General features: G+C 36.5%; 1 protein-coding gene across 1 annotated transcript in view; it reads right to left on the bottom strand.

Moving 5' to 3' along the window:
* Positions 1 to 20,441, bottom strand: part of ABCC12 (ATP binding cassette subfamily C member 12) — a 49,497-nt gene extending 29,056 nt beyond the window's left edge. Inside the window, exons 1-9 of the mRNA XM_026059673.1 lie at positions 20,299 to 20,441; positions 19,924 to 20,045; positions 19,135 to 19,328; positions 10,113 to 10,162; positions 9,361 to 9,516; positions 8,073 to 8,220; positions 3,880 to 4,113; positions 3,461 to 3,634; positions 1,769 to 1,916 (exon numbers count right to left, since the gene is read on the bottom strand). Coding sequence (XP_025915458.1) covers positions 1,769 to 1,916; positions 3,461 to 3,634; positions 3,880 to 4,113; positions 8,073 to 8,220; positions 9,361 to 9,516; positions 10,113 to 10,162; positions 19,135 to 19,328; positions 19,924 to 20,045; positions 20,299 to 20,441 — 1,369 coding nt within the window. The remainder of the gene's footprint in view (positions 1 to 1,768; positions 1,917 to 3,460; positions 3,635 to 3,879; positions 4,114 to 8,072; positions 8,221 to 9,360; positions 9,517 to 10,112; positions 10,163 to 19,134; positions 19,329 to 19,923; positions 20,046 to 20,298) is intronic.
* Between the last annotated feature and the right edge of the window lie 5,263 nt (positions 20,442 to 25,704).

Here is a 25,704-nt window from a genome sequence, read left to right as displayed (position 1 = left end):
TATGCTAGCTTATTCCCCTTTTTTGTTATGCATGACATACTCTGTTTTTTTTCTAAGGTGAATCTCTTTCCGGTATTTTCTGTCATATTTTTAACTTTCTAAGTACATAAATATGATTTTTCTGTTCTTTCTGTATATATACCATTTAACAATGTCTGAATTATTTAAACATGCATATACCATCTACTAATGTCTTAATTATTTAAGAATCAGCAAAGAGTTTGACAGTATTCTATTTACTCCTAATTCTGCGTTATGAATGAGTAATTCATAAATGAGAGAAGTGTTAATACCATCCTTTCCAGCATGTATTCCCATAATGTAGCATATTCTTTATCCTTCCACTTAGTATTTGTCACTCCATCCCATTTTCAATGTAAGGCTTCACATTCACAAGTGAATACAAATTAATACAGACTAATCTTGTGACCAGTATGTTATGAGGCATCATATTTACTCTTTCAGTAAGATCCATACATTTAATACTTGCTACCTTCCTATGATTTACAAGAAGTCAGTCCCAACAAGATTGTTCCTATCTATCAACTTTGTAAGATGGATGCTTATTGTAGAGAAATTGGAGCGAGTTTAGAAAACAGCATAAAAAAATATTTGGAGAGTAAAGGAATAATTTATGAGAAAAGATTAAGTGAGTTAACTATGTGTGGTTTAGTTAAGGAACACCTATGTGGTTCATAAAGGTCTACAGACTTTTAACAGATATAAACAACAAGGAGAGTGTGAGTGGAATTATTAAAGGACTGCCAGTCATCTGACTAAAGAAATGAAGCAATTTTTTTTTAAATGTCATCTAAAAGTCAGAGGAAAACTGCTGATTTCAAAAATGAAAAGTTTGGGTCAGCACATGTAGCCTTTAGCATGCTCTGGGATCAGGGTCAGGAAAATCAGTTGCTGAAGAATCACAGCAATTTATGAGACCATTATTACATTTCACTATCTTACCTCAGTTTAAAAAAAAAAAAAAAGAGCTTTGATGCTTTGATTTACAAATGATTGGAATTACTAGTATAATTAAAGTGCTTGAAACATTTGAATTGGATGTGAATCAAATACTAGACAAGATAGATTAGGAATAAGCATGTATTGGCAAAGCTTTGTTTTTTTGTTTGTTTGTTTGTTTTTGTTTTGTTTTTGCCCTAGGAGTAAAACTATAAAAAATCTCTAGTGATTTAGAAAATTAAATCCAGAAGAGAGGAGCAGTGAAGAGGAGTCTGTAGTTCTAGGATCGCCACGTCTATCACTCACTATTGGCTTTTCATGTAGTAGGAGATTCTTCCCTATCAGTGCAGAGGACTCAAATAATTTATAAGGAGCTTAATACTGTTTTGAGTTACATTAACTCAACTAAAATTCCGCGGAGTATAGTCCTTTCGTATGGTCGGGCTATTGCCTCTTCCCTAATAGGGCTCTTTTCCCTTTCGCTAGTTAATGCCTCTCTTTACTATCAAGGCCATGAGGATGCCCAGAGAGAACAGCTCTGGCGGAGGACGTGGGTGAAGGAGCAGGCAAAGGAATCTGCGTTGCTGCTTTCCCCCTTCAGACTACTCAGTTGAGATAATTTCTGATACTTTGTTCTCTTTGTATCCTCTTTGTAGTGAGAGCTCCGAAGAGGTATGTATAAAGATCCTTTCATATACAATGTTTTAGAAACTGCGATAATGTRTACTGTCTTTGTGAACTCCTGATATTGGAGAGAAAACCACAATTATGGTTGTGTATGCTACTTTAAAATCAAAATTTTCTATACCTTTGATTGTTGTCGCAAAAGATTTTTCCCAAGCATACATTTTAATCAATTTAATGCATGTTAAAATCTCGTTCATTATTTGCACACGCTTATCTGTTACTGAAATTGCTGCTTGTCGGAATACAGTTGTGAATTTAGCCATCTTTATCTGCAAACAAGTTGTAAAAATCTTGTTAAAACATTCCCTTAATACTGAAATATCTGACAAAAAATGAACATAAGCAGAGTTGCYTGAACACATGAATGTAATAAAATAGAAATATGTTACAAAGCACAGGCCACGCTTCTTAAAGTGGCAAGTTATCTCTGTTGAAGTTTATATTTTCAAGCATATGTGCTTCTAAATTCCCTGTAGAATATTTATTCTTGTGACTTCTATTACATTTTGCTACTTATTACAGTATTCTGTTGGTCTCTAAGAACATCAGTCAAGATTACCTTTTTATACCCATCGCTAGCAAGTGCATATGAAAAAAGTAAAAAAGATTGGCTTTTATTAAAAAAAAAAAGCAAAACCATGTTAGTAACTACCTGATTAAATATAAAACATCAATTTGCTTTAAGAACATACGAAAAATGGAGAACTTCTGAAATATGAAGAACAACTTTGCACATGAAGTTCTTCTATAACTTCCAGAAATTTCTTAGGAATTTACCCTGCACCTTCTTGTTGGCTGAACGGACGGATAGGTCTGAAGGGTTGGTTGATAACTGATGTAAGGGGCCGCGGTGCCTTTGATGGCCCAGGTGCCCTAGGTGTCTGCAACCTYGTTGACATCTCGGTCATGGGAATGGCTGACATGGGATTAATTGGTTTGACACAAATGTAGGCAATTAATAACTAGCCTGGCAAATATTTGTATTCAAATCATACAATACCGGCTGTCTTACGAATCTCTTTTTACTACTGTGAAAAGCTTGATTCATAGACTGTGACTCACTGGCTTTAGCTGGCATAGTCATTGTGGATTCAAGCGGAAACTTTAGAAATGCTGCAAAGTGCATGTAAATGCTCAGGCAAGCTAAAGAACATTTGATTAAATAATCATTTTAATGCTGCCTTTATTAGTAAAAATAAGGGAGATATATATTCACATTAAGTAATAGAGAAGTTCTATTTCTACTGCTCAATGAGGAGCTTTTTGAACTGTTTTTTATATATGTTATATTCTTTAAATAAATCTTAGTAATATCTAAAGCTTTTTTATTTTTTTTTGCTCTTGCAAAAATTTTTGGTTGTACAGTGATGCAAAGCTGAAGAAGTATTCTCCTCTGACCATTGTACCTGAAATTTGGTGCTCATCTTTTCTTCCAGTCATATTCCTTCTGGGTTTCCATAAAACTGCTTATGTGGCAGCGTGAATATAAAAGCCGATACTACTGTCATAGATGTATACTTCTATTACAATGAAATTGGAAGTCTTTATTGCAAAAGTCACAGAAAATGGAATTCTGCTTTCACAATAATGGAGTTACTATGGCTTCACTGAGAGCAAAACTTGAGCTGTCATTGATTTTTTTAGGTTCAAAATTTAGAGGTGATTTAAGGCTAGGATTTTTTGAAGATCCTCAGAGACAGGCACACACTCCACATAAAATATGAGCTTATATTATCTTCCTCTGAAAACCCCAGTGTTGGTGTTACTATCAGTCAATGTGGATATAAAGCAATTAGAAGATGTTTCACTTTACCTGTAGAGGTATAAATATGATATAAACAAATGTGCCTATGAGAGCTGTGGGACCAAGAATAAGACAAGCATATACTGTGCAAGTGATAATTAGTATAGGCACATTCACTGGCAGGGGACAAAATATGGCTGCTTCAAACATATGATAACCATCATGAGAAAGTACATTGATGACCTGCAAAAAATACAGAGATATATGAAGAGCAATAATTATATGCATAATTCTTCATTTAAGGAAAAAAATTTTGAAAGAATTAAATTGATGGTAGTTTTGTAGCCCCATGATTTGCAGGATCAACTGCCTGTTTACTGTTTATTAGGACAAGGTTTAAGTGAATATGGCATATCTTTTCAGCATTTCACAAAACCAGTTTAAAATAACCTAAAGGTGAACTATAGCATTTGTTTATGAGGACTTACCTCACCGACAGAAGCGTGTGTCAAAGACTTAAATTCCAGCAGATGTTCAAATGCTACTGTAGAAATAGAATTTTTTAATCGTATGGCTGTACGGTAGTTTATGGCCCATGCCAATGCCCAAAATATTATTTTAAAAAATTCAGCAAAAAATAGTGCCATGCAGAGTCCGACTCCCTTAACAAAGTTTTTTGAGGTGCTTGCACTGTGCTGTAGAATTTTATGAATGATCATGGTCTGCAAAGTAATTTCAGAATATTTTACATTGCATTCATGATTAGTTTCCTATTTTTCAATCCTTGGAAAATTTATCACTATGAAATCAGGAGCTGTACTGCTTTATCATGATACCAAACATGCTATTGAAATTAGAGGGGAAGTGTGTCAAAAGCATTTATAGCGTATAGTTCTACTGGAAAGTCAATCATTCAGCAGTTCAGAAATGCTGTAATTAAGGTTTCACTGACCAAACTCTTCTTTTCTCTATGTAAGCTGATAGAAGTTATTCTTACTGACTTCGGTGGACTTTGGTTCTAACCTCACTAGATGGCTCCATCTTTTTTTTTTTTTAGGGGGAAAAATTCCCCAAATAGATTATTGCTAGTATGTGTTCTGTCTTAATATACCTATAGAAGTTCACTTGCAGAACAGCCATGAGTACAATTTCTGTGAGTCCTTAGACACTGGTTTGACTTGGTGCCATTCTAAGGACTCTGCAGCGCACAGTTAATGCCTCTCGCATCGCAGTGATAGGGAGGTATAGTAACGGCTAGCAGCTGATGACCAGTCGAACTGATTGAAGTTGGATACGTAGTGAAAAAAGGCATTCACACTTCCCAGACAAGTTATCTTTGGAATGTTCCCTGTGGATATATTCTTTTTATTCTCGGTTTGGGGAAGAACTTTCCATTTCACAGTGAAAGTATGTATGGATAGATACATCATATATACATGAACTGTTATTATGAGTAATGTAAGGACTTGAATCAGTCTTCTACTATTCTTTAGAATTTGATAATCTATGATGTTAAATGTAACTGAAAAATGTGCATATTTCCCAGACTCCTTTGTATAATATAGGGTGATACTAAGACTGGTATGTTAAGGCTAGATTATTACAAATTTTGCTCTATGTAGGCTTCTACCTGATATTGCATCTGAGCACTAACTGCATCCAAATAGTGGAAGTGGCAATCTGTTGGTTTGCTCCTTACAGAATTCCTCCTAGCTGCAGTAACCAAGAATTGAGCATCGTTCACTTTGGCATGAAAAGGACATTTATTTCTTGCAAAGGCATTTTTATTTAGATTCTTCCAGACATTGTAGGGAGGAGTAGATCCATGAAATGACTGGGAAGAATAGCAATTATTGAACTCTGGGAAATGCAGCCACTGAAATTACTTTGTTCCTGGTGTCGCAGGGGAGACGTGCCATGGCTTTGTCTTTTCTTGCTCACTAACCAAAGGCACTGGCTGATGGTATCGGGCAGCTAAGCTGTGCTTCCTGCGTGTGTTCTGTTTCCAAGGCAGAACACACTCACTCGTCCCTATGAAGGATGCATATATTTCATTTTGTCTGGTTAATAGCTGGTTGTAAGCTGGTGCTAAGCACAGTCATTCTCCTACATAAGTGAAAGCTACCAGTGAAAGGTAACTGCAGAGTAAAACCTGCTAAAAGATTTTGAAACTGGAGAAGATAAATCAGCGTGCATTGAAAATGGCTTTACTAGAAGTCTTCAGCCCTGATCCCAACTCCAGGAGTAATGAGTATGAAATTCACTGAAACACATACTTTTTCCCATGAGTTTTACTTCTGCTTTTCAAGTGTGGTGAATTATAAAGACATTGTGAATCATATCTTCTGGAGAGAGGTTGGGAGGGACAAGGACCTGGCAGTCGCTTAGGGAGGCGAAAGAAGAGAAGAAAAAGAGATTGAAGACTTCAAGTTTACCTCTGACATTTATTTGTGTTTTACTAGGTTACTATCTCTTTGCACAAACAAAAGCAGCAGTAACCTCCTTTTGTTTGTTACTTGTCACTGTGAAGGTAAATTGTGAAATTCGGTACCTGTATTATTCGCTAAGTGAAAATATTTATCTGTAAAATTCTACGAACCTATGATATCTAGTCATTAGTGACATATTTTCTATTCTTTAGTGAAATGGATGTAGACAAAAACATTGATTTTTCAAGAATAACTATTGGAGCAAAGTTTAGCAAAGCATTCCTATGGCAATAGGAATAAGCAAATAGTTGAATTGAGTTATTCCTGATTTAATTATTATTACTGTGCAGACAATATTTAAGAGTAACTTGAGTAAAAGCACTATATAGCTTTAATAAAAGAATCATACCAGAACTTATATAATTACAGTAAATATTAGCTAAATCTTTTTATTTTAATGAATTCTTATAAGTTATTAGAAGTTATGTGTAGTAGAATGATTGTGCTAATCTGTTGTTTTCTAACTTTTTGGAGTTAAATTTCCTTGATCTCAAGCACTTCTCGAACCTGTATTAACTCACCGAAGAAATGGTAAAGTAAACCCTATGCTTAGTCACCTACTGCCACTGATTTCTATAGCTGATAAGTGCTTGAGTGCCTTTGAAGAGCTGGACATCAGATACATAGCAATAGAGAAAGGACTCAGACCCTTTCCAGACTAAGGAAAAACTGCTGCTGGAGTCTTTGTGAAAAATTCTGTACTTTAACATTAAAAATGGCTTTTGAGTTGTACTGTTCAGTGATGTATAGAATATGGAAATTCTGGATGAATGAAGCTCTCACTGGTCTTGAATCTGACTATTAGAAACTCATGTTCTGTGTTAGAAATCTTCTTAGGTTTTCTGTAAAACACCAGCTTTCACTCATGGCTTCCATATCACAAGATAAAAATAATGATCTCAGTAATGTGGCATGAGACACTGCTTCATGAAAAATGCAAAGAAATAGATTCATTTTGCTCAGGGCAATTGCTGGCTCCTCTCATTACATGCAATAAAGGTGAGCAGAATAGTCTTTTTAATTTTTTGAAAATTTCTTTAATGGAACAAAAATCACCTGTATTTTTTATTTTTGATTCAAAAGATATAGTTAACTTGACTGTAATATGATTATTACATTGTAGCAACAAGACCTGCTCTTTTTTTTTGATCATGGCAACTTTCAATGGAATGAGTAATGGGCAAAAAAGAGAGAGTGCAGGGACAGTGCAGGAGTAGCAGCCCTGCTTTTGTACACATTTTGAAGTTCTAATCTTTAAACTAGAAAACATGCTAATGGTAAGATGCAAATGGGGACTGACACTTTTTCAAAAGAAAGATGAGGAAAAAAGAATTGCTTGTTGTCATTCTTTGCTGTTTTCTCTCAGTTCCAGAAGTGTGCAAAAATGACTGAGGTGCTGCAGAGGCAAAGATACTGACTGGTTCTGCAGGTGCCTCCACCATCGGTTGCAGAGTTAAGGAAACACTGATGTGAGCTGGAGATTGAACATAAGGGGCTTTGTATCAATTTAACTACATAGGTTTTTAGTATGATTTTAGCTAAGGTGGCATGATGTGGTGGAAAGCAGTGGAGCACATATTTTGTATTCATATACTTGAGGAAATTAGAATACACAGTCTTTTCTACTGTAGTCTCTGTTGTCTCTGTTCACATGCAAGAGGAGATGAGAGGCATATGGATAAGAGAAATTAGAGCAAATGGTTTTGTCTTTTTTAGTGCTTGAAATGATGTTAATTGATCAGATTCTAAAAACATGAAAATATAGAAAATTGACTTCATTTTCATCTAAGGTTCACTGTTTCCTATAACAATTCTGCAAATATATCTGTGGAAAAATGAAGGCAAACCTTTAAAGAAAAATTAACAGACACTGGAGGACATTTTGGGACAACATTTGCTGATTTTGCTGTTATTCGTTCATCACAAGTTTGTCTCCTGTGTTTGTTGTTTAACTGTTGCATAAGCAAACCTTGAATTGTAGCTCAGGATAATATTTTTCTACACAAAAAAGAATGCATAGTACATTTCATCTTAATATTAATTTCTAGATTATATAATTTACCTTTATAAAAACAGACATTTTAACTATTTCAAATATGTTAATTTTAAATATTTAAAAAATATATTTAACTGGCATTAAAATGTAAGAAACCTATTTGTAATATTGTTCATAAATATGAAATACAACTTACAGGTCCTAAAGCAGCAAATATAATGCTAATTAAATTTACTATGATATCCACCAAAAATCTTGTTCTTTGAAATTTCCATACTACTTTGCCCAAGGAAGCTTTTTCAGGCCCAACACTTGCAAGCTCTGCTTCCCAAAGGCGTCGAAATCTGTAAATAAATAAATAAATAAATATGTATATTTGCCAATTTAAAACTGAAAAGTTTGATGCTATTTCTTCCATTCCTGAAAATGCGTAAGACACTTGTGTAGGAAACTGTATAAGTAACAGAATTCATCATCTTACTCTGTCAATCCGTTCATTTAAAGACATCTTCAGAAGTAATATACAGAGAACATTTCCAGAGAGCAACATCTCATGAAAAGAATTCATTATGCAAAATGAGTCCTCTAGGAAATTATTAAAATGAAAGATTAATTGAGAATTTGTTTCATGAGGACAGACAGTCTTAATTATTCAGCTAAGTGTAGACCACAGTGGAACAAGATGAAATCGTTGTCTTTTTTAACCCCTGGGGTGAATTCACAGAATGCTAATCTTCAGCTGAAATGAATGTCGGCTTCCAGCACTAGAAACTGAAGTTTCATGGGGTTGTTAACATCACATGTAAAACTCACTAGTCCTTTTAGAAAGCTTTGCAGTACTTTGGGCTCAATGTTGTAAAACTCTGAGCAGTCTGACCCCATCCCATGGTCTATGAATGTTTAGGTATGATTATATGTGTAATATGATTAAATGTAATATGATGGTTATTAAAATATGTAACTGTATTCTTCAGGTTTTATACCAGTCAGGGTGTTGGAGCCTGATTCAACTTACACAGAAGCTTTTTGCAGCTTCTGTGGGTTTTTGGTTGGGCCCACACAGTAATTTGACTGAAGAGACAAACAAATTGCTGAATTTTGAGAGTGATTCTTTGCAGCCTTTCTTTTCCAGTTTATGGGTAGGGACTACAGCCTCTTGCATAATGTTTAGAGAGGGATGCAGCAAAGCTTCCCCCCCCCCCCACTTTTAGGTTTGTTCCCCTGTTTTTCTGCATCGTATACACAATTCCTACCCATTGTTTTCTTTTAATTTCTGCTGCTCATACCTTTTTATGGTATTATTTTTCTGAGTATCATGTACTAAGTCAAACAGTGGAAACAGCACAAATCATTTTGCAGTAAGAGCAGCTAATATATATTATATTTCTTGTGCTTTGCATGTATTTCTGATCATGATTAACCCTGGAAGGTCACATAAATAGAAATCTTACAGTAATAATTCAGCAGAATTGACATAGTGCTACCTTTTTGCGTTTGGGTCTGCACTGTCATAATATGATAATGGTGGTAAGCTATCCACAGTGATGCTGTGTCTGTATCCTTTCATCATTAAAGGTGAAAGCCAAGAATACGTAACTGATGAGAACAGCCCTGCATCATCCATTGGATTAACAGCTGACCTAGGGGAAAATACAAGGTATTATTGTGGTATTCACCAAGTTTATTTTATGGCTGTCAGATTGACCTTACAAATGTTAACTGTAGCAAATTGTGTGTTCTGAAGCATTTAAAGATCTTTTGACACTTACAGGCAGAGATTACCCTGCATTTTTTAGGAGAATGATAGATCTAAATAACACCACTTACTAACTAATGATCTGGTAAGGTCTCAGTCCTGAGCTAAGACCTCAGCCGTTTCTTTCCGGTGCATGCTGCATGCTCTGCCTCTGAGCCAAGAAAGGTTTCCTTTCTTGAAGGCAACTGGCATTTGCTACACATAAGCAGTATCCTCCTCGCCTACTGCTCCAGGGCATGCACAGAGTATCAGGGCATATGTTCAAGTTACCTTTCAACAATGCTGAAATGTCATATTCTGTCAGTTAAACTCAGCTCAGACTGGGGCTAAAAACTATCCTGACAACATATCGACCCAGTTAACAAACAAAATAAAGTAAGCAAGACACAATATTTCATAATAACATAGTAATGAAATTTCGACTATTTGTATATTTTCCTTCTGCATTTTATTTTTCAGTTACAAACAGATGTGACTTACTTTGCTTTGATGTGGATAGGAATCATTGTTTTTAAACTGGGTTCATATTTCTGAAGAGTGGAGCTTCTATTTTACTTGCCCGTCTGCCTCATGTGGTGCCGAAGTAGTCATTGTGCCAATGCTCAGTTTCCAGAGTTTCTTATTCAGATTTTTCTTTGGAGCAAAAATTTAAAAATGACATAATTAGTTTTAACAATTTTTTAAGGGACTATTTAAACCTGGTGGCAAACTCCCCAAGAGTTTTCCAGTCATAACAAAATGTAAGATGGAAAATGTTCCAACTGAATAGATGCATGTGTATCTATAAACCTATGTATCTATGTATTTATGTATATGTCAGGGAATTAGGAATTGCTATGATGGGAGTGTTCAGAGGACTGATAAAATCAGGCCAGTTTCAAACTTCAAAACATTGCTTTACTGGATTGATGTTCGTTAACAGTGAACATTGCCAATGGTTAGTTCTTAATCCCTGTCAATCATTATCAATACATAGTCAAAGAATTAGTCCCTAACAATCTTGTAAACTAGCTGTGAGTGTGCAACATGGAGCTGATACCATATAGTTAGCACTGATGGCGTGGTCCTTGGTGGTCGTAGTCACAGAAATCAAGGTGACCAGGCTTGAGAGCTCTTTAGCAAGGAAAGCTGGAACTGAAGCGGGCATCTTTCCTCTGTCCTTAGTGTTTTATGCTCCTTACCCCGTCCTCAAAAGAAAAGGGGGTAAGCTCATCTGTTCCTGCTATAGTTCATCTTTTTTTGGGGACCTGAACTTCTGGGTTTTGCCAGACATCCTTCTTTCTTATTTGCAGGATTGCAGGATTAATTTGGTTCTACCGGACATGTTTCCTCTTTTTTTTTTTTTTTTTTTTCTTCTGCAGGATAATTCTGGTTTCACTAGACATCTTTCCTGCATGCTCTACATCCTTCGTCCTTCAAGCAAATTCTTCTGCTTGCAGATGATTTCTTCTACCTCACTTGTGCAGGTGTACCACAAGTCTGTTTACCCCTTTAAGTATATGTGCATGTGTGCATGTGTGTGTGTATATATGCTTAGCTGTGTTACAAAATACTTATTGCTTGGTTTTGCTATTCTTAATGTTACAGTGTTACAAAATGTTTATATACCCTTGCTGGTTAGGCTATTTTAGTGTCCTTATGTCTGTGTTTAAGACAAGCAAATATTAATTATATCTTAGTCTGCTACTTTATGGGTGCAACAGGCCTCTCCTTTGGCTACAAAAGTCTTTCCATCAGCATCTGTTTCATGTAATCTCCCTACTTAGAAAGTGCCGTTACCACAGTAGCAAAGTGATCAAAATTATAAAAACTTGGAAAGGAATATAAAGGGTGTGCTTTCCCTTTGCCTTTTGATCTTCAGTACACTGATTTTGCTACTTAACTATAATGTAATACTCGTTTGTATCACAGTTGTGTTTTTTTGGGKTTTTTTTTGTTTTTTTGAAAGCTTGCCATTTCTGGTATCCAACTGAGGATACAGTTGCTTAAATTTAGGAACTTTAGGAACTTTAATTTGAGAGAATTTTGCCTTTTTGTGTGATAAATGTTTCTAATGATGCTGGTGACCTTTAGTCCAATGTCTCATTGGTCTGAGCAAAAACAAACAAACAAACAAACAAAAAACACTTCTGAAAAGTGCCTTTTGTTTCTTCTGTGTTTTATTAATTTTTATACTTTGTTATTCTGCATTTTCCAGACTTAAAAAAAATTCTACCCTTCTTGGCTTACCATTCAGTTAGAATAGTCTTATTTCCTGTCTCTATGATCTATCCATGTGTTGCTATATCCAGATGATGCCCAAAAGCATAATCTCAGGGTCTGGATTTTGTAAACTTTAATTGGAGTCAGTGTTATGGTTTGTTTGTTTGTTTGTTTTTCCTACTGGGGTTTTAGTATTAACCCCCAAATCTTTTTCTTAGTGTTACATTATCTCATTTATTTTTCCAGATTTCTTTGCAAGATTTTCTACTCAAGAGTCTTCAAACTGTAGACTGACTCAGCTTGTCTCAAAGCTGTATTTTAACAGCTAAAGTGTGTGCGCATGTATGTATGTGGGTGTGCACATATGAATTATGTGTATGCATTTTTATATGTACATACATATATTTGCAAATACCCCAGAAATGCTACTGTTTTCTACTTGGTTCCCTAGTGTTTCTTTGCCATTGTAATTCCTTTGTATCAAGTGCTATATCTTTTCCCTCTTACGGAGTTTTATGTCGCTTACATATTTGATTAAGACACAATACAGCTCTTCCAGTCTTCATAAATATTAATTGTGTTAATTAAATATTAATTCAAATATTAAATTATAATTAAAATTAAAAGATTAAATATTAATTAAAAGAGATCTAGCGTTGGTGGCTGTGAGGCCAGATACTGAGAAATTGTCTCCTATTTAATGTTGTACCATTTATAATTGTTATGCTAATGGTCCAGCAGCCAGTTATGTGTTTCAGACTGCTGTGTTCATGTTCAAATCACATTATTCTTACTCCTTGAAATAGATTTGTAGGACTATATTGAAACCACTGGTAAAATTCTAGGAGTAGATTTTGAGTTTGGGGAAGGTGATTATAGTACAAGACCAGAAAAGTGTGCTAATCAAAGTTAACATATTTATGCTGCCCAGTTCCAGGGCTGCTGGCCTTGTACTTGGTCTTTCAGTAATTTAGAACGTAATGAAGGGATGCTAAATTTTATGCTTAATCATCACTGAAGAAAAGCATCATGTCTCTTCTACACTTTTTTTCCTGCTTATGCTTTCTACTCTTGGAATTCTCGCCATGGAAAAGCCAATTTTGGCTGACCATTTGGCATTTAATCTGCCTGTTGGGTCTTAAGTTTTCAGTATGTCTGAGCTTACAAGTCAGCATTCAGTGTTGTATAAAGGAACTACTTGTCTTTCTCTGCTTTCTATCGAAACCTCCTGCAGGCCTGTCACCTAGTCTTGTATGCTCAATTAATTTGCCAGCATCTTGACAGTTCTGTTATCCTACTACATCTTCTCTAATGCTAAACTTGTAGCATGTCTTAACATGAATTTAAAATGCAACATCACAAGTAAAAATAAATGATCATGTGATATGCCACAACTAGCTTCCTTGTCTTTGCTGCATATTTTCTGTGAAAATATTTTCTGTGAAAGGGTGGATGCTGGAGGATTTTGAGTTAAAAACCAATTGGGGGCAGATGGAATTCATGTTTCCAAGCTCTTTCCAGATTCCAGCCTCCCAACCTGTCGTAACTCTCGATCTGTTTTTTCTGTGGGGATCTCTTGTTCACGATGTTGGTAAGGAAGAATAGCTGCTTATTGGGAGAAGGGGGAGCGTACAGTACGCCAGAGACTTTAATGCTCCTCACCTTGATTTCATACCATGGTGAGGTTGCATTAGGACCATGTTAGAAAGACTGGGCTGCATTAGAAAGAACATTGCCTGCAGGTTGAGGGAAATGGTTTTTCCCTGCGCTCAGCACTGGTGAGACTGCATCTGGAGTGTTGTGTCCAGTACTGGGCTCTCCAGTGCAAGAGAGACATGGACATACTGGAGCAAGTCCAGCAAAAGCCCACAAAGATGGTTAAGGGCTTGGAGCATCTGACATGTGAGGAGAGGCTGAGATAGCTGGAACTGTTCAGCCTTGAGAAGAGAAGGCTCGGGGGGGGTCTTGTCAATGTGGATAAGTACCTGATGGGAGGGTGTAAAGAAGATGGAGCCAGACTCTTCTCAGTGGTATCTATTAAAAGGACAAGAAGCAATGGGCACAAAAAGAAATACAGGAAATTCCATTTAAATGTAAATTTTTTACTGTGAGAGTGGTTAAACACTGGAACAGGTTGTGCAGAGGTTGTGGAGTCTCCATCTCTGGGCATATTCAAAACGCAACTGGACACAGCCCAGAGCAAGCTGCTTTAGTTGATCCTGCTTTGAGCAGGGGTTTTGAACTGGATGATCTCCAGAGGCCCCTTCTGATTTCAATTATTCTGTGACTCTGTGTTTCATGCCACATACTGTACTGGAGTTACTATTTTTGATGCAAAATTAACATTCATTCTTTGTAGAAAAAGTAAATGATGAGAGCATGGAAAAAGTCATGTTATTAATGGCCATAATGTTTATTTTGTCCTCTATTTATGTTGTTTAATTTGGTTTGTACTGTTTATAGTTTTCAAATATATGTCCAATTTTCAAATATTCAAGAAATCTATCTTAGATTATTTTCACTAAACAGCGTTCACAAGAAAAGTATGAAGAACTAGCATAGTTCCTGTAGACATTAGAAACATGATCTCTGATATTAAACTCTACCTGCTACCTTTTTATTTCCTCTTTAAAGTGATAAAGTGTACCTGAAACCTAGAAACCCAGCGTGTGTGAAACCACTTACATTTTTCATGAAACAGGTGAGATGCCATAAGCAAATCAGAACAAAGCACTTGACACAATAGGCTGAATATTGAATATGCAATAAATAAATGTGAGCTGTTTTCTGGTGAACCAGGACTGAGACTTTCAAAAGGATATCTGAATACAATGTTTTACCCTATGTTGAATATAGCGTATCTTAAAAGAAAGAGGGGAAACCTGATTTGTTTCTATATCAGTGTTCATCAGGGAATCTGGTTTTATTAGCTTTTATTTCTGGCCACATTTTTGTTCCCATTTTAAGATTCTATTATTTGATTTTTTATAATTAACTCGAAATTGTGGAGGCTGAGATAATAATCATGAGCCTACTACAGCTACTTATTTAAAATATTCAGCTGATTTAACAAAAAAAAAAGAGGCTGAAAAGAATCCAAATTCCTAAGTTTGCATTCATTTTTAAATGGTGCTTTTGTAATTCAGCTGCTGTTTTATGTCAGTTATGTTTTATGTTGGTTAATTTCCTATATCCTAATCTTCCCTGAAAAGCGAGTTTGCTATTTCTTCTCTTCTTTTTCTTTTTTTATGGAGCCATTGTGAATTAAAAATAATTATTCTTTCAAAATATGTCAAGATACTTTTCAACAACAATTGATGATGATTTAAAAAAAAGATTTAAAAACTAGTATAGGATTAAATCAGAAAGAAAGATCATGAAATACTCATCTTGTAAATAATACATGCGCCACCTGGTGTTGGACATTTTGGTTGATAGTAAAACTAAATTGAACTACATTGTGTAGGCTCAACCTTTATTAATGTATTATAGGTATTGTGAGTAAATATGAAAGGTTAATTTTATTCGCATTATGCTTGTGTTAAAGAAGTAAAAAAATCTTTTTTTTTGAAGTGGGTAAATTATAAGAAAAGTTAAAAATAGCAGTAGAATCATTTTTATAGAGCTTGCCCTTATAAATAATGCATTTTTCTTGACTTTTGTGAGCTTTTGGAACATTAAGCTAAAGGCCCATAAGAGTTCTTTTGTGTATGCGTTTATGTAAGTCCTGACACCTTCCAGTATTCGCTGTGTGCTGACATATCACAAGTAAGCACTTTGTAAGTATTGCTAGTGAGGCAGATGAGGCCAGAGGGCGAATCCTGAGCATGCTGATGGATGGCTGTCCATCAGCCTCTATGTGACAGCTCTGAAATTTCAAACCTATTGATTGAAAAAATTCAAGGATAACTTTTGCACGCATTTTGTAAAAAACAAAACCAAAAAACCCAGCAATTGGGTAGTAAAAGGAGATGTAAATGAGTGTCTACATTAAAAGAAAGATAAGCAGAAGTCCATTATTATACATGTCCTTTAGCCGCAGACTCTTGGCCATCAGCGTACTAGCGGGCCAATTAGCTTGCATGTAGCTACGGAGCAAGCAAAGCACTCCGTGAGCCTGTTCTGCTTGCTGGGCTGCCTCTGTGAGCTACACTTGCAGATTACTACAAAATGTACAAGTGTATAGCAATTTAATATTCTCTAGATTTAATTAATGGATAAGGACAAAAATGTTGCTTTCATTGATGCTTGCCTGCCAGAATTGAAATTAATGGGCTTTCTCTAATGCAAAATTTGCATTCTCTGTTAATGCAAAACTTGATCTCCCCCTTCCTAAATAGCATATAAATGAACATTGAAAGAACCAGCTTCTTTCTTCTCCCATTCCATATTTCCATAATTTAGGAGAGAATAGCTTATGTTAAAAGGAACCTACATTACTGCTTTTTATTATATCAGCATTAATGTTTTCCAAAGATGGCTAGATACATTGATAGAGACGACTGCATTTGTATCTCTGGTAAATGAGGGCATAAAAGAAAAGAAATGTGGGGAGAACAAAGGAAGTGGATTAAAATTTCAAGCTTTATGCAAAAATGTATGAGAAATTAAGCTTGCTTTTGCTTCCATTAATTTGTAGCCCACTTTGCCACTGTTTCAGGATTGTATTTTTCTTGACATCCTGAAGAATTAATCCCCAAATAGGTGATTGAACTATAGACAGTTATAGTTGGGGTGACATGCAGTCTTAAAGACTGCAGTCTTGCAGTCTTGAATGCTATCAGAGAAGAAGCTAACTAAATGGAAGTCCCTCACACAGTTTTGCGTGTGGTTTTGGTCAGCTCAGTTTTGGTGAGCATGTTGTATCCTTCATGTTTCATCATGAAGCTCTATAGTGCAACTTAAATTAATGCATATCACAATGCCTAGGTCAATTACATGCATGTAAAGCACAAAAAAATCAGTTATTTAATGTATACATTATAATATATAATGGTAGTTTTTTTCTTTTCTACATGTCCTTATCTAAAACAGTTTTTGGCATGACTCCCAGGAATTTTTGAACACTGAACATTTTTTATGTGTTATAATAGGTACTGAAGAAAAGTGTGTACATATTGAAATTAGCTTAATAAAGAGGCAATAGGTAAAAATAATGTAGCTACATCTGCCATGTTCTGTATATTCAGTATCATAATATTCTACCAAAAGGCCAACTGGATAAAAATGTAAAGCATAGATTCTGTTGTGCTTAACTAATACAATCATTTCTATGAAAAACAAGGTTTTAAAACTTAATTTATATACATTAGAGAAATCTGCATAAAATACTAACGTGGTTGCCAGGTACACAGGGTCTGTTTCTGCTATGGAGATTTCAGGGTTTCAGACAATGAGGTCAGTGGCTACCTCACCTGAATTTAGAAAACCATATTAGAGRGGAAGTAGGTTCTAGTATATAATTTCCTGAAACATCCTCAGGGAATACACATTTGTGATTACTCGGTGGCTTTAAATCAATGCAGCTGGAACAATATTTGTAATATTTTGCAGCATATTTTTTTAAACATGGAATTATGAATAACATTTTGGCTAATGATTCCGTTCATTACTGGTTTTGATTACGATACAAATTGAAGAGCTGCATGTTTATATGGCACACATTCTGCCAGTTGGCTGTGTGCAGATGATAACAACAAAGAATGACTAGTGTGAAAGAGATTATTTGGCTAATTCAGAAACAGGTAAACTGCTTCTATCCAACTTTATTTTGGAAGGTTTTTGCCTCTGGGCAAAATTGAATAATATAGATAAAAGTTGGCTGAATAACTAAAAGCAAGAGTAAGTCATGCTTCATGTAGGGAGTCATTATCCAGCAGGTTCGAAAGGAAACATTCTTGAGTTGATTGACCTGCAGAGTGCAGTTAGTATGCTATGCAACTGTGAAAACCATAGAAGAGTGACTAAATTCAGTCCAGGTAGGCTATTCAGAGTTCCCATGTGAACAGATAGTATAGAAATACCTTATACTGTAAAATCAGGAGAAGCAAATACAGAAAAAGAAAGAGCAAAAATACAACATGAGCCAAAGAGAAAGGGGAAATAAATGCCCAAGGCCAAATACCGGGAAGTGCTGAACATATCTTAATTACCTGCAAGGGTAGCTAAACAGCTTGGAAGTTGTAGGTGTTCAGCAGTACACCTGCAGTACGCTGCAACCAACTGATTCAGGGAAAAAGAAGTCTGAACAATAAATGTGGAGTGGAGTAGTATTATCTGAAAAAAAAGTATGGCAAGTGATGCTTAGGGAGCAATAAGAACCACAGCTGAATGAGATTTTACACTGAAATAAGGTTTCAGATGAAGCAAATACTATACTAGTAGTCTATCACAGAGCAAATTTCTTTTAAATACCAGACTAACATTGAGTAAATATAGATGCAACACTTGTGATACTGTGCTGAATTAATTAACTTAATAAAATTGAATATATACAAAGAATAGCAACAAAAACATTGTTTTTGTTATATATAACCTGAATTTGAAAACATGGTTAGATCATGAACTAGAAGGCTTTAATCAAATAAGGACAGGCTAACAGAACATGTGGGGCCACCCCAGGGCCAGCTTACGCTGTGCTGCTGCCATGACGAGCCAAAGCAAGTTGTCTATCGATAGCAGTCTCTAGATTGTGCATTACTTCCAGCTTCCTATGAAAGAAAAGGAAATGTCCCCTAGCACATAGATAATCCCAACTTGTTAAAGCAGTACTTTGTGGTTATAATTAACTAGATAAGAATAATGTTGTAATCATTTTTGCCTCACGTTCTTTAAAAGAACATGATTTTGAGGCTAGGAGCCTACCCCGCAACCTGTGCAAATCCAGTCCTGGCCCTGCTTTGGATTTATCCCTGGATGAGACTAGAGAAATGAAGTATTAATGGTTTCTTCTTATTCTTGCTTCCAGCTTTAATCACAGTGTTTTTTCTCACTCTTTGGTATCATCAAAATTAGCAGTTGCACATATCTCTTTTGTATAAGAAACGTCAAATAAAAATGTTTTTAGATTAATGTTAAATCAGTTAAATGAGAAATTTTCAGAATATAATGTGCAAGCTTTTATACAGGCATATAAGAATATAACACCCAGGTTTCAGAATTGCTGAGTGCTCAGAAAGGTGCTCAGAAAATGGCAGCAGAGTTTGACAGTCTGTAAGAGATACAAATCAAGGCATTTACCTGTTTCTTTCCTGTTCTTTCTCCTTTAATATTGTCACTGTGTCCTTGTCTTAATCTTTACTCGGTGTCTCCGCGTCCCAGCCTGTTTCTCCTCATGCTCGTTTCCCTGTCGCCTGCCTTCTTCCCGCCCGAGCGCTGCGGTTGTGCTGTTCTCTCGCTCTCCAACAGCCCGGGCAACTGCCACTTTCAACTTGCAAGGAACATTCTGGCACCGGTGTTCCCTTCCCTCCTGTTCAACAGAGACCATCCCAGCTGCTGGGAGCCAGAGGCAGAGAAAGCTCAATTTTTATGCTGAAAAGCCAATTAGCTATACTACACAGCCAAACACCCTCTTTGTGGTAGGACACATCCATTTGGGGAAGTACGGTTCCTCAAAATACAGAAAGACAATTTCATTAGTAGCATCCTATAGTAATAGCATGAGAGTGACTCCCTGTCAGCCAGAGAAGGGAGCAGACTCTGCCTCAGAGCATGTATTTAGCTGCCACAGAGAGATGTTCAGGTCTTCTTCCCTAGTAGACACAATATTAAGCAGTTACTAAGAAGTGAAGGCAGAACTCCCATGCCTCCCAACCTTTAACTGGAATTTGTCTACATAGTACATTTGAAAACAGGCTTGAGGATCCCAGACTGTGGACTTTCTTTAAGGTCAAACTGCAGAACTACGCCAGACCTTTAGCATATCATTTTTTAGCTTGCAGCCAGGTAAAACTCATTTGAACTACAGAGAGGAAAATGCCCTGTCTGATGAGAGGGACATAAAAAGGTGATTTTACAGCTCCTTCAAAGTGTTTCTGTGTTAGAACGTGGACAACAAATATGGCTGAGTTTAACTCAGAAAAGCATTTACTTCCATAGGTCAGGCCAGTAACTCCATTATTTTCCATGCGCTTCTCTTCTTTGGCAGCTATGTTCTTGGTTTCAGGAGAAAATTCATTCCTCTTGGTTACAAGCCCAACTTCTTTTTCTTTTCTGAGATTAAAAATGAGAAAGCTTACAAAAACATACCAAAGATAAATGAACCTGAAACTCATCCCATTCAGCTCTTTCATTCAGTTAAATTATACTAAAGAAACATATTTCTCTCTGTCACTAGCAGTTCCCATAAAAAGGCTGATTTGGCAGCATGCAGATTAACAAAAAAAATTGTACTCTAAGTAATAGGACATTATGTGCAGCAAAACTAAGTTAAGTTTGAATGAGAAATTCTCTTTCAGTTCCCTACAACTGAATCCTCTTCTGAGTGTTAATAGTGCTGATCAGCTCTACTAATTCCATTTCTTTAATTTCCCATGGATATTGCTTGTCCTTCAGAAGTTCCTCTGAATCAGTGTAAATTTTGTGGTATGCCTCTGGTGTGAAAACCATCTCTGAGTAGGCATGACAGGCAAGAACTCTCTCTGTACCACCCTCTTCTAGCTCCAGTTTCAAATTTGAACAATAAGTTTGAAATTGCTTTTTTTATATACCTATTTCCTTTTCCCCTGTTTTATGGAGCTCTCTTTCACTTCTGAATAGGAGATGGAATTTTTAAGTCCAGTCATTTTTGTGAGGTCTATTAGCAGTTATTCCTAAAATGCAGTTTACAATTACCACGGAAGAATCCCACACACAGCTTCAGAAATTTCTGAAAGGTCTCACGCTCATTTAGTCAGGAGTGTGCTGCCAGCAATTCTTGGCGTGTTCTGTGTGCTGAGCCTACATAACCAACTGGCAGCATTTTAATCGAGCTGGATGTGCAAAACCAGAGATTCTTTTGTATGAAGATATTTAATACAAAGTTTACATTAAAAAACAACTTTTAAAATTTCCACTGCTACTTTACAGTAAGTAGAAATATGTGATATTAAAACAAATGAACTTTAAAATGCAGTTCAGTTGCATTATGATGTTCTTTGAATTGCTTTACATAAACGTCCCAGTCATGAGGAGTTGATGTTGCATGCCAGGATGGTAGGAATCACAGTTAGGGGGGAGAAAATATTATTGAGGGAAATAATCTAATGAGCATGTACTTTATGCAGTTCATCTTGTGCACAAGGGATGGACCATGCCTTCATACAGTCTCTCACCTGGGAAGACTGCAAAATGTGCATTGTTTCATCACATGTATTCCAAAATTATAAGTCCTTCACAACACACCCATCTTGCATATTTCTTACAGAACAGCTCATATTAACTGATGTATAGAAACACAGCTTTGATCAATTCAAAGCATCTATTTGCATCTTTAAAGTTAAGCACTTGTGCTTAAGTGTTTTATTGGATTGGGAGGGAGGCGATGTGTTTGTTAAGACAGGAGGGCTCTTCCTGATTTTCACACAGTAGAGACAGAATTTGAAAAGCTAATTGGCAAATTTCTTAATTTCTCTTTCATCCGTAGACATAGCAGTTGAGAGTGGAGAGGAATAGTTCCCCAAGAACACCATTGCATCAAACAACCTGTAAAAACACGATAGGGATGTAGCAAATAGAAAGGGTATGAAAAAAGGAAAGTGTGATGACAGATTGAGTGCTTTATCTCATAAAGTAGCTGCAGAAGGTTGAGCAAAGGTTTGAGAACTCTAGGGAGTGCCAGGAAGGGGGCAGAAGAAAGAAGAGAAGAAAGCACATGCACATCTTATTCAGGAGAAGTGAATTGAGAGAGGCAGGTGAAAGATAACAAGGCTAGATGTTTGTATGGCATGGAAACTTAACAGAGGATGGTTTTGGTTTAGAATAGTGTTTTTAATATTCAGAATATCCCACTCTGAAGGCACAATGAAGTTGTCTTATTTTACAACTCAGATTTGCARACAGCTTCAGATCGGTGCTGGGATTAACCTCTACAGAATTTATTGTGGGTTTGCAGCTTCTACTGCAACCCCCAAGAAAGAAGTGTATCTTCAGAATATTCACATTGGCAGCTAGAAAAAATGACTTGAGCTTATTTTAATAACTTCAGAAAAGATAGTGTTATTTATGTCTGCCCTCAGATCACACACCTCTGGGATAGGCTAATTTCATATAAATAAAGTCTGTACTTTTTACATAGCCAAAATCAAAGCATTTATATTAGGAGAACTTCAAGGTGATAAAACTATGATCTTGAATTGAAAGACTGTTAAAAAAAGAATAGTACTAGTAATTGCCAACTAGTAGGTGTAAAAATAAATCTATCAGAATGGGATTAGTGAGAGCTAGTTAAGGATTTACAACTCAAAAGCACCTAACACATCAAATACAAAATTGAGTTAAACCAGTCAAAATGCAAAACGGCTTAAAATTCCTATGCATTTATAAAAATAATAATTGTTATAATTGTCTTTTCTGTGTATTTATATTAAATTGCTTCCACTTTAAAGTAATGATGATATTACTTCCTCAAGGTAACAGTGGATGCAAAACAATAACAATGTACTTCAGATGAAAACAGGTACATGTACTGCAAGCATATGATCTGTTTCAATGGAAAATTTTTATTGCTTTATAATGTAAATTTTCAGAAATGTGAAGTAGATAAGAACAAAGAAGCTATCATTTTTTTAAAGGAAAAAACTACTGTTAGCATGTATTCATGCTGTCTGTCAAATCTTCACACTCCTCATAGCCTAATAAATTTTGAAGCTCTTCCAGTAAATTTAAGAATGCTGAAGATTTCAGAGACATTACACTGATATGAATATAGGTACAAGCAGTGGGCAGATAGCAGAAAGAGATCCTATTAATGCTCCTGCTGGGAAAAAGTCGGGAGAACTCAGCCCCTATCAGTTCTGTTTGCTGTCAGCCAGCTGGCGAATTAGCCTGCTCAGAGCTCCAGCCTACCCGCAGCTCTCGGGGACTGTTTCTTGCTTGGCTGTCTGGTGTCAGCCGGGAGTATTGCCAAGAGGGCATAGGAGCTATGGGAATAAACTGGGATTATTGCACCATAGGGGAATACCAGGACATTAGAAGGAACAGGGATAGACAGGTAGAAGATGTGGAAAAATCTTACAGTTTGTGGTGTAAGGACACGTATCATCAGAAATTGTGCTGCATTAGTTTTTCAGATTATCTTTGGAATCTATACCTGCCTATTACAACTCAAAGAAGAAATGATCCTGGAGAAAAAAGGTGAATTTTGATACCACTGTTTCAATTCTGATTTTTCATTTTGGAATTTTTGTAGAGTATCTTATATTTATTTCAAAATATTCAAAATTTCAAAATAAAAATATTTTTATTTATAGTAAAAGTCATGAAACGACAATGTAAAACTTAGATTATCATGTGAGTTTCAAGTACTTATACTATTAAAAGTTTTTTTTTTCCATTGGACATAATTCTTGAGGCAAATGCTTTTATATACAGTAATACTACAGTAATTTCTTTGTGCAATTAGTTTAAAGGTTAGGTCAGCTTAGGTTAATTTAGACAATCATTTCGTCCAGTTCCCAGTTACAGCACTAATATAAGCAAAACGTCTTCATTTGTGTAAAAGTCAGTCTGGTGCTTGTGAAAGTTTACAGCAAGAAGTGCGAGAAGCTAAAATTTCTATTTATATGTATTACAGCTTGCTCTTCAGTACAAAAATCCCTCTAAGGTGTAGGTTCCAAAGCCCTATGATTTGGAACACTGTAAATAGAATGAGGTATGTGTATCATGCAAGGGAAATTTTTAGATATATTCAAAATAAGAAATTCAGGATTAAGGATCCTAAGTTCTTTCTATGCTTGTCCTGCTGATAACACTGTATGACTGGGGTTCGGTTCTTCAGCAACATGCATTAATCTCAAGTCTACACTGTTAGGTAACGTGATCTAGTTTTTTTGGAGATACTGAATTCTCCCATGCTCAAGTAAATAGAAGAAATAGGGCAGAGCCTGGGGAGAGGGGAATAATTATGAGAGTTTTATGGATATCAAATAAATACATCTCTGAATTGCTTTATTTCTTGGAGGAATGTGTCTTGCAGAAGATCATCATTGCAAAAGATTTTAGTATGATCTTGTTGACTAATTCAGGGAGAGCATTGCTATCCTTTCACTCTTTTAAGGATGTGAAATTAATGGGACTACTTCTGTGCTTAATGTTAAGTAGGCGGTTTTGTACCTTGCTGAGATGGGACCTAAAGCAATATCCATCTATTTTAGTCTACAAAAATTCTGTGAGGCCCAATTGTTGCGTCAGTTCGGCTTCAGAGAATGGAAGCAGGAGCTTCTGCAGAGCTAAGATAACTAGGCATCGATTTATTAGGTGGGAATCACAGGTGCATTATACCATCTGGTGTTGTATGCACTGTCTTGCTTGTGCCACATCACATTGATATGCACCTCCATCAGTCTGATTTGTGCTGCATCCATCCCAAAGTATCTGTACATAAACTGTGAGAAGTGGTGGTATACCCAAAACTACAAATTTAAGGCTTAATTTTGTAAGCAGGGAATATCAAATGAGGGACAGTATTACACCCCTTTATATGACATTTGCACTACTGGAATACTAGTTATAGGCTATCCACATTTTAAGGATGATGAAATGAGAATAAGACTCTTCAGAATGAGATAAGAAACCACCTCTAATGACTACAGGGAGAGTCACCTCCAATGGAGGGAAAAAATTGTAGCCTGGAGAATAAGCATGATGAAACTTTCTAATGAAAAAAAAACCAAAACAACAGACTGAGAAAATTAATCAATAAGTATGACTAGCAAATGTTTAACCTTTCAGTTTGGCTTGTGTTCACATTCCAAACTAATATAATTAGAGAAGCTTAAACATTTGGAGTGTTGCACATATGTTTACAGAGTAATTACATTTAACTCCAGGAAGTTCACAAAATATTTCCCATATTCTTGTGTAATGTGCCCTTTTGCAATAATATTTTCTAAATGTCATGTTGAATAGTATAGTAAATTCCAGATTCTTCTTAAGGTACCTGAGGTGGCTGCTTTAGAAAGAAGATACTTTTCTCAACTGTGATAATTTCTTGTATTTAAGTATATTCTTAGTATTTCCATATATCCTGTTACCATGACATTTCAGAGTAGGCCAGAAGATTATTGAGGTATTAATAAACTGCATGATTAAGCAAGTTTTCACTGTAGCTGTGCTGTGCATAGCAGGTTGTCAGTTCTCATAAACATATTTGCTGCTTCTGTGATTTCACCTCTGTACGGGATCACCTTTGTTCAAAATGCAGCGCGCGCGTCAGCGATTAACAAGGGGTTGGCTAACGTGCAGTAGATGATGCAATTCTGATATTGCAACTTTTTACCGGGGGGGAGGGGGAGAAGGGTGGGAGAGTTTCCAAAATCCTCTTGTTCATCCAAACTCTCCCCAGGCCTGAGCACTCACAGCCCCCGGCACTCGAGCGGCCTCCTGCAGGATCGGGCAGAGTATTTTATGGATCACATCGTGCGATTCAAACCGAGGCGAGCGCGGCAGGGCCGTAACCTTGGCCGACACCGGCATGCTGAGCCCAACTCTAGGGCAGTATCTCCCCACGGCGTCTGCCAGCCCGGGAGCCCATCGCTGCCCCGGTGCGAAGGCTCGGCCTTGGCTGCAGAAGGTGCGGGGCTGCGGCGGCCCCCGGCCGGCCTGGCTGCAGAAGGGGCGGAGCTGCGGCGGCCCCCGGCCGGCCTGGCTGCAGAAGGGGCGGAGCTGCGGCGGC

This window comes from Apteryx rowi, unplaced genomic scaffold, assembly GCF_003343035.1.
Source record: "Apteryx rowi isolate R43461 unplaced genomic scaffold, aptRow1 scaffold_1, whole genome shotgun sequence".
NCBI classification, from domain to species: Eukaryota; Metazoa; Chordata; class Aves; order Apterygiformes; family Apterygidae; genus Apteryx; species Apteryx rowi.
Note: the sequence above shows the minus strand (reverse complement) of the source record. Positions and strands in the feature narration are given on the sequence as shown.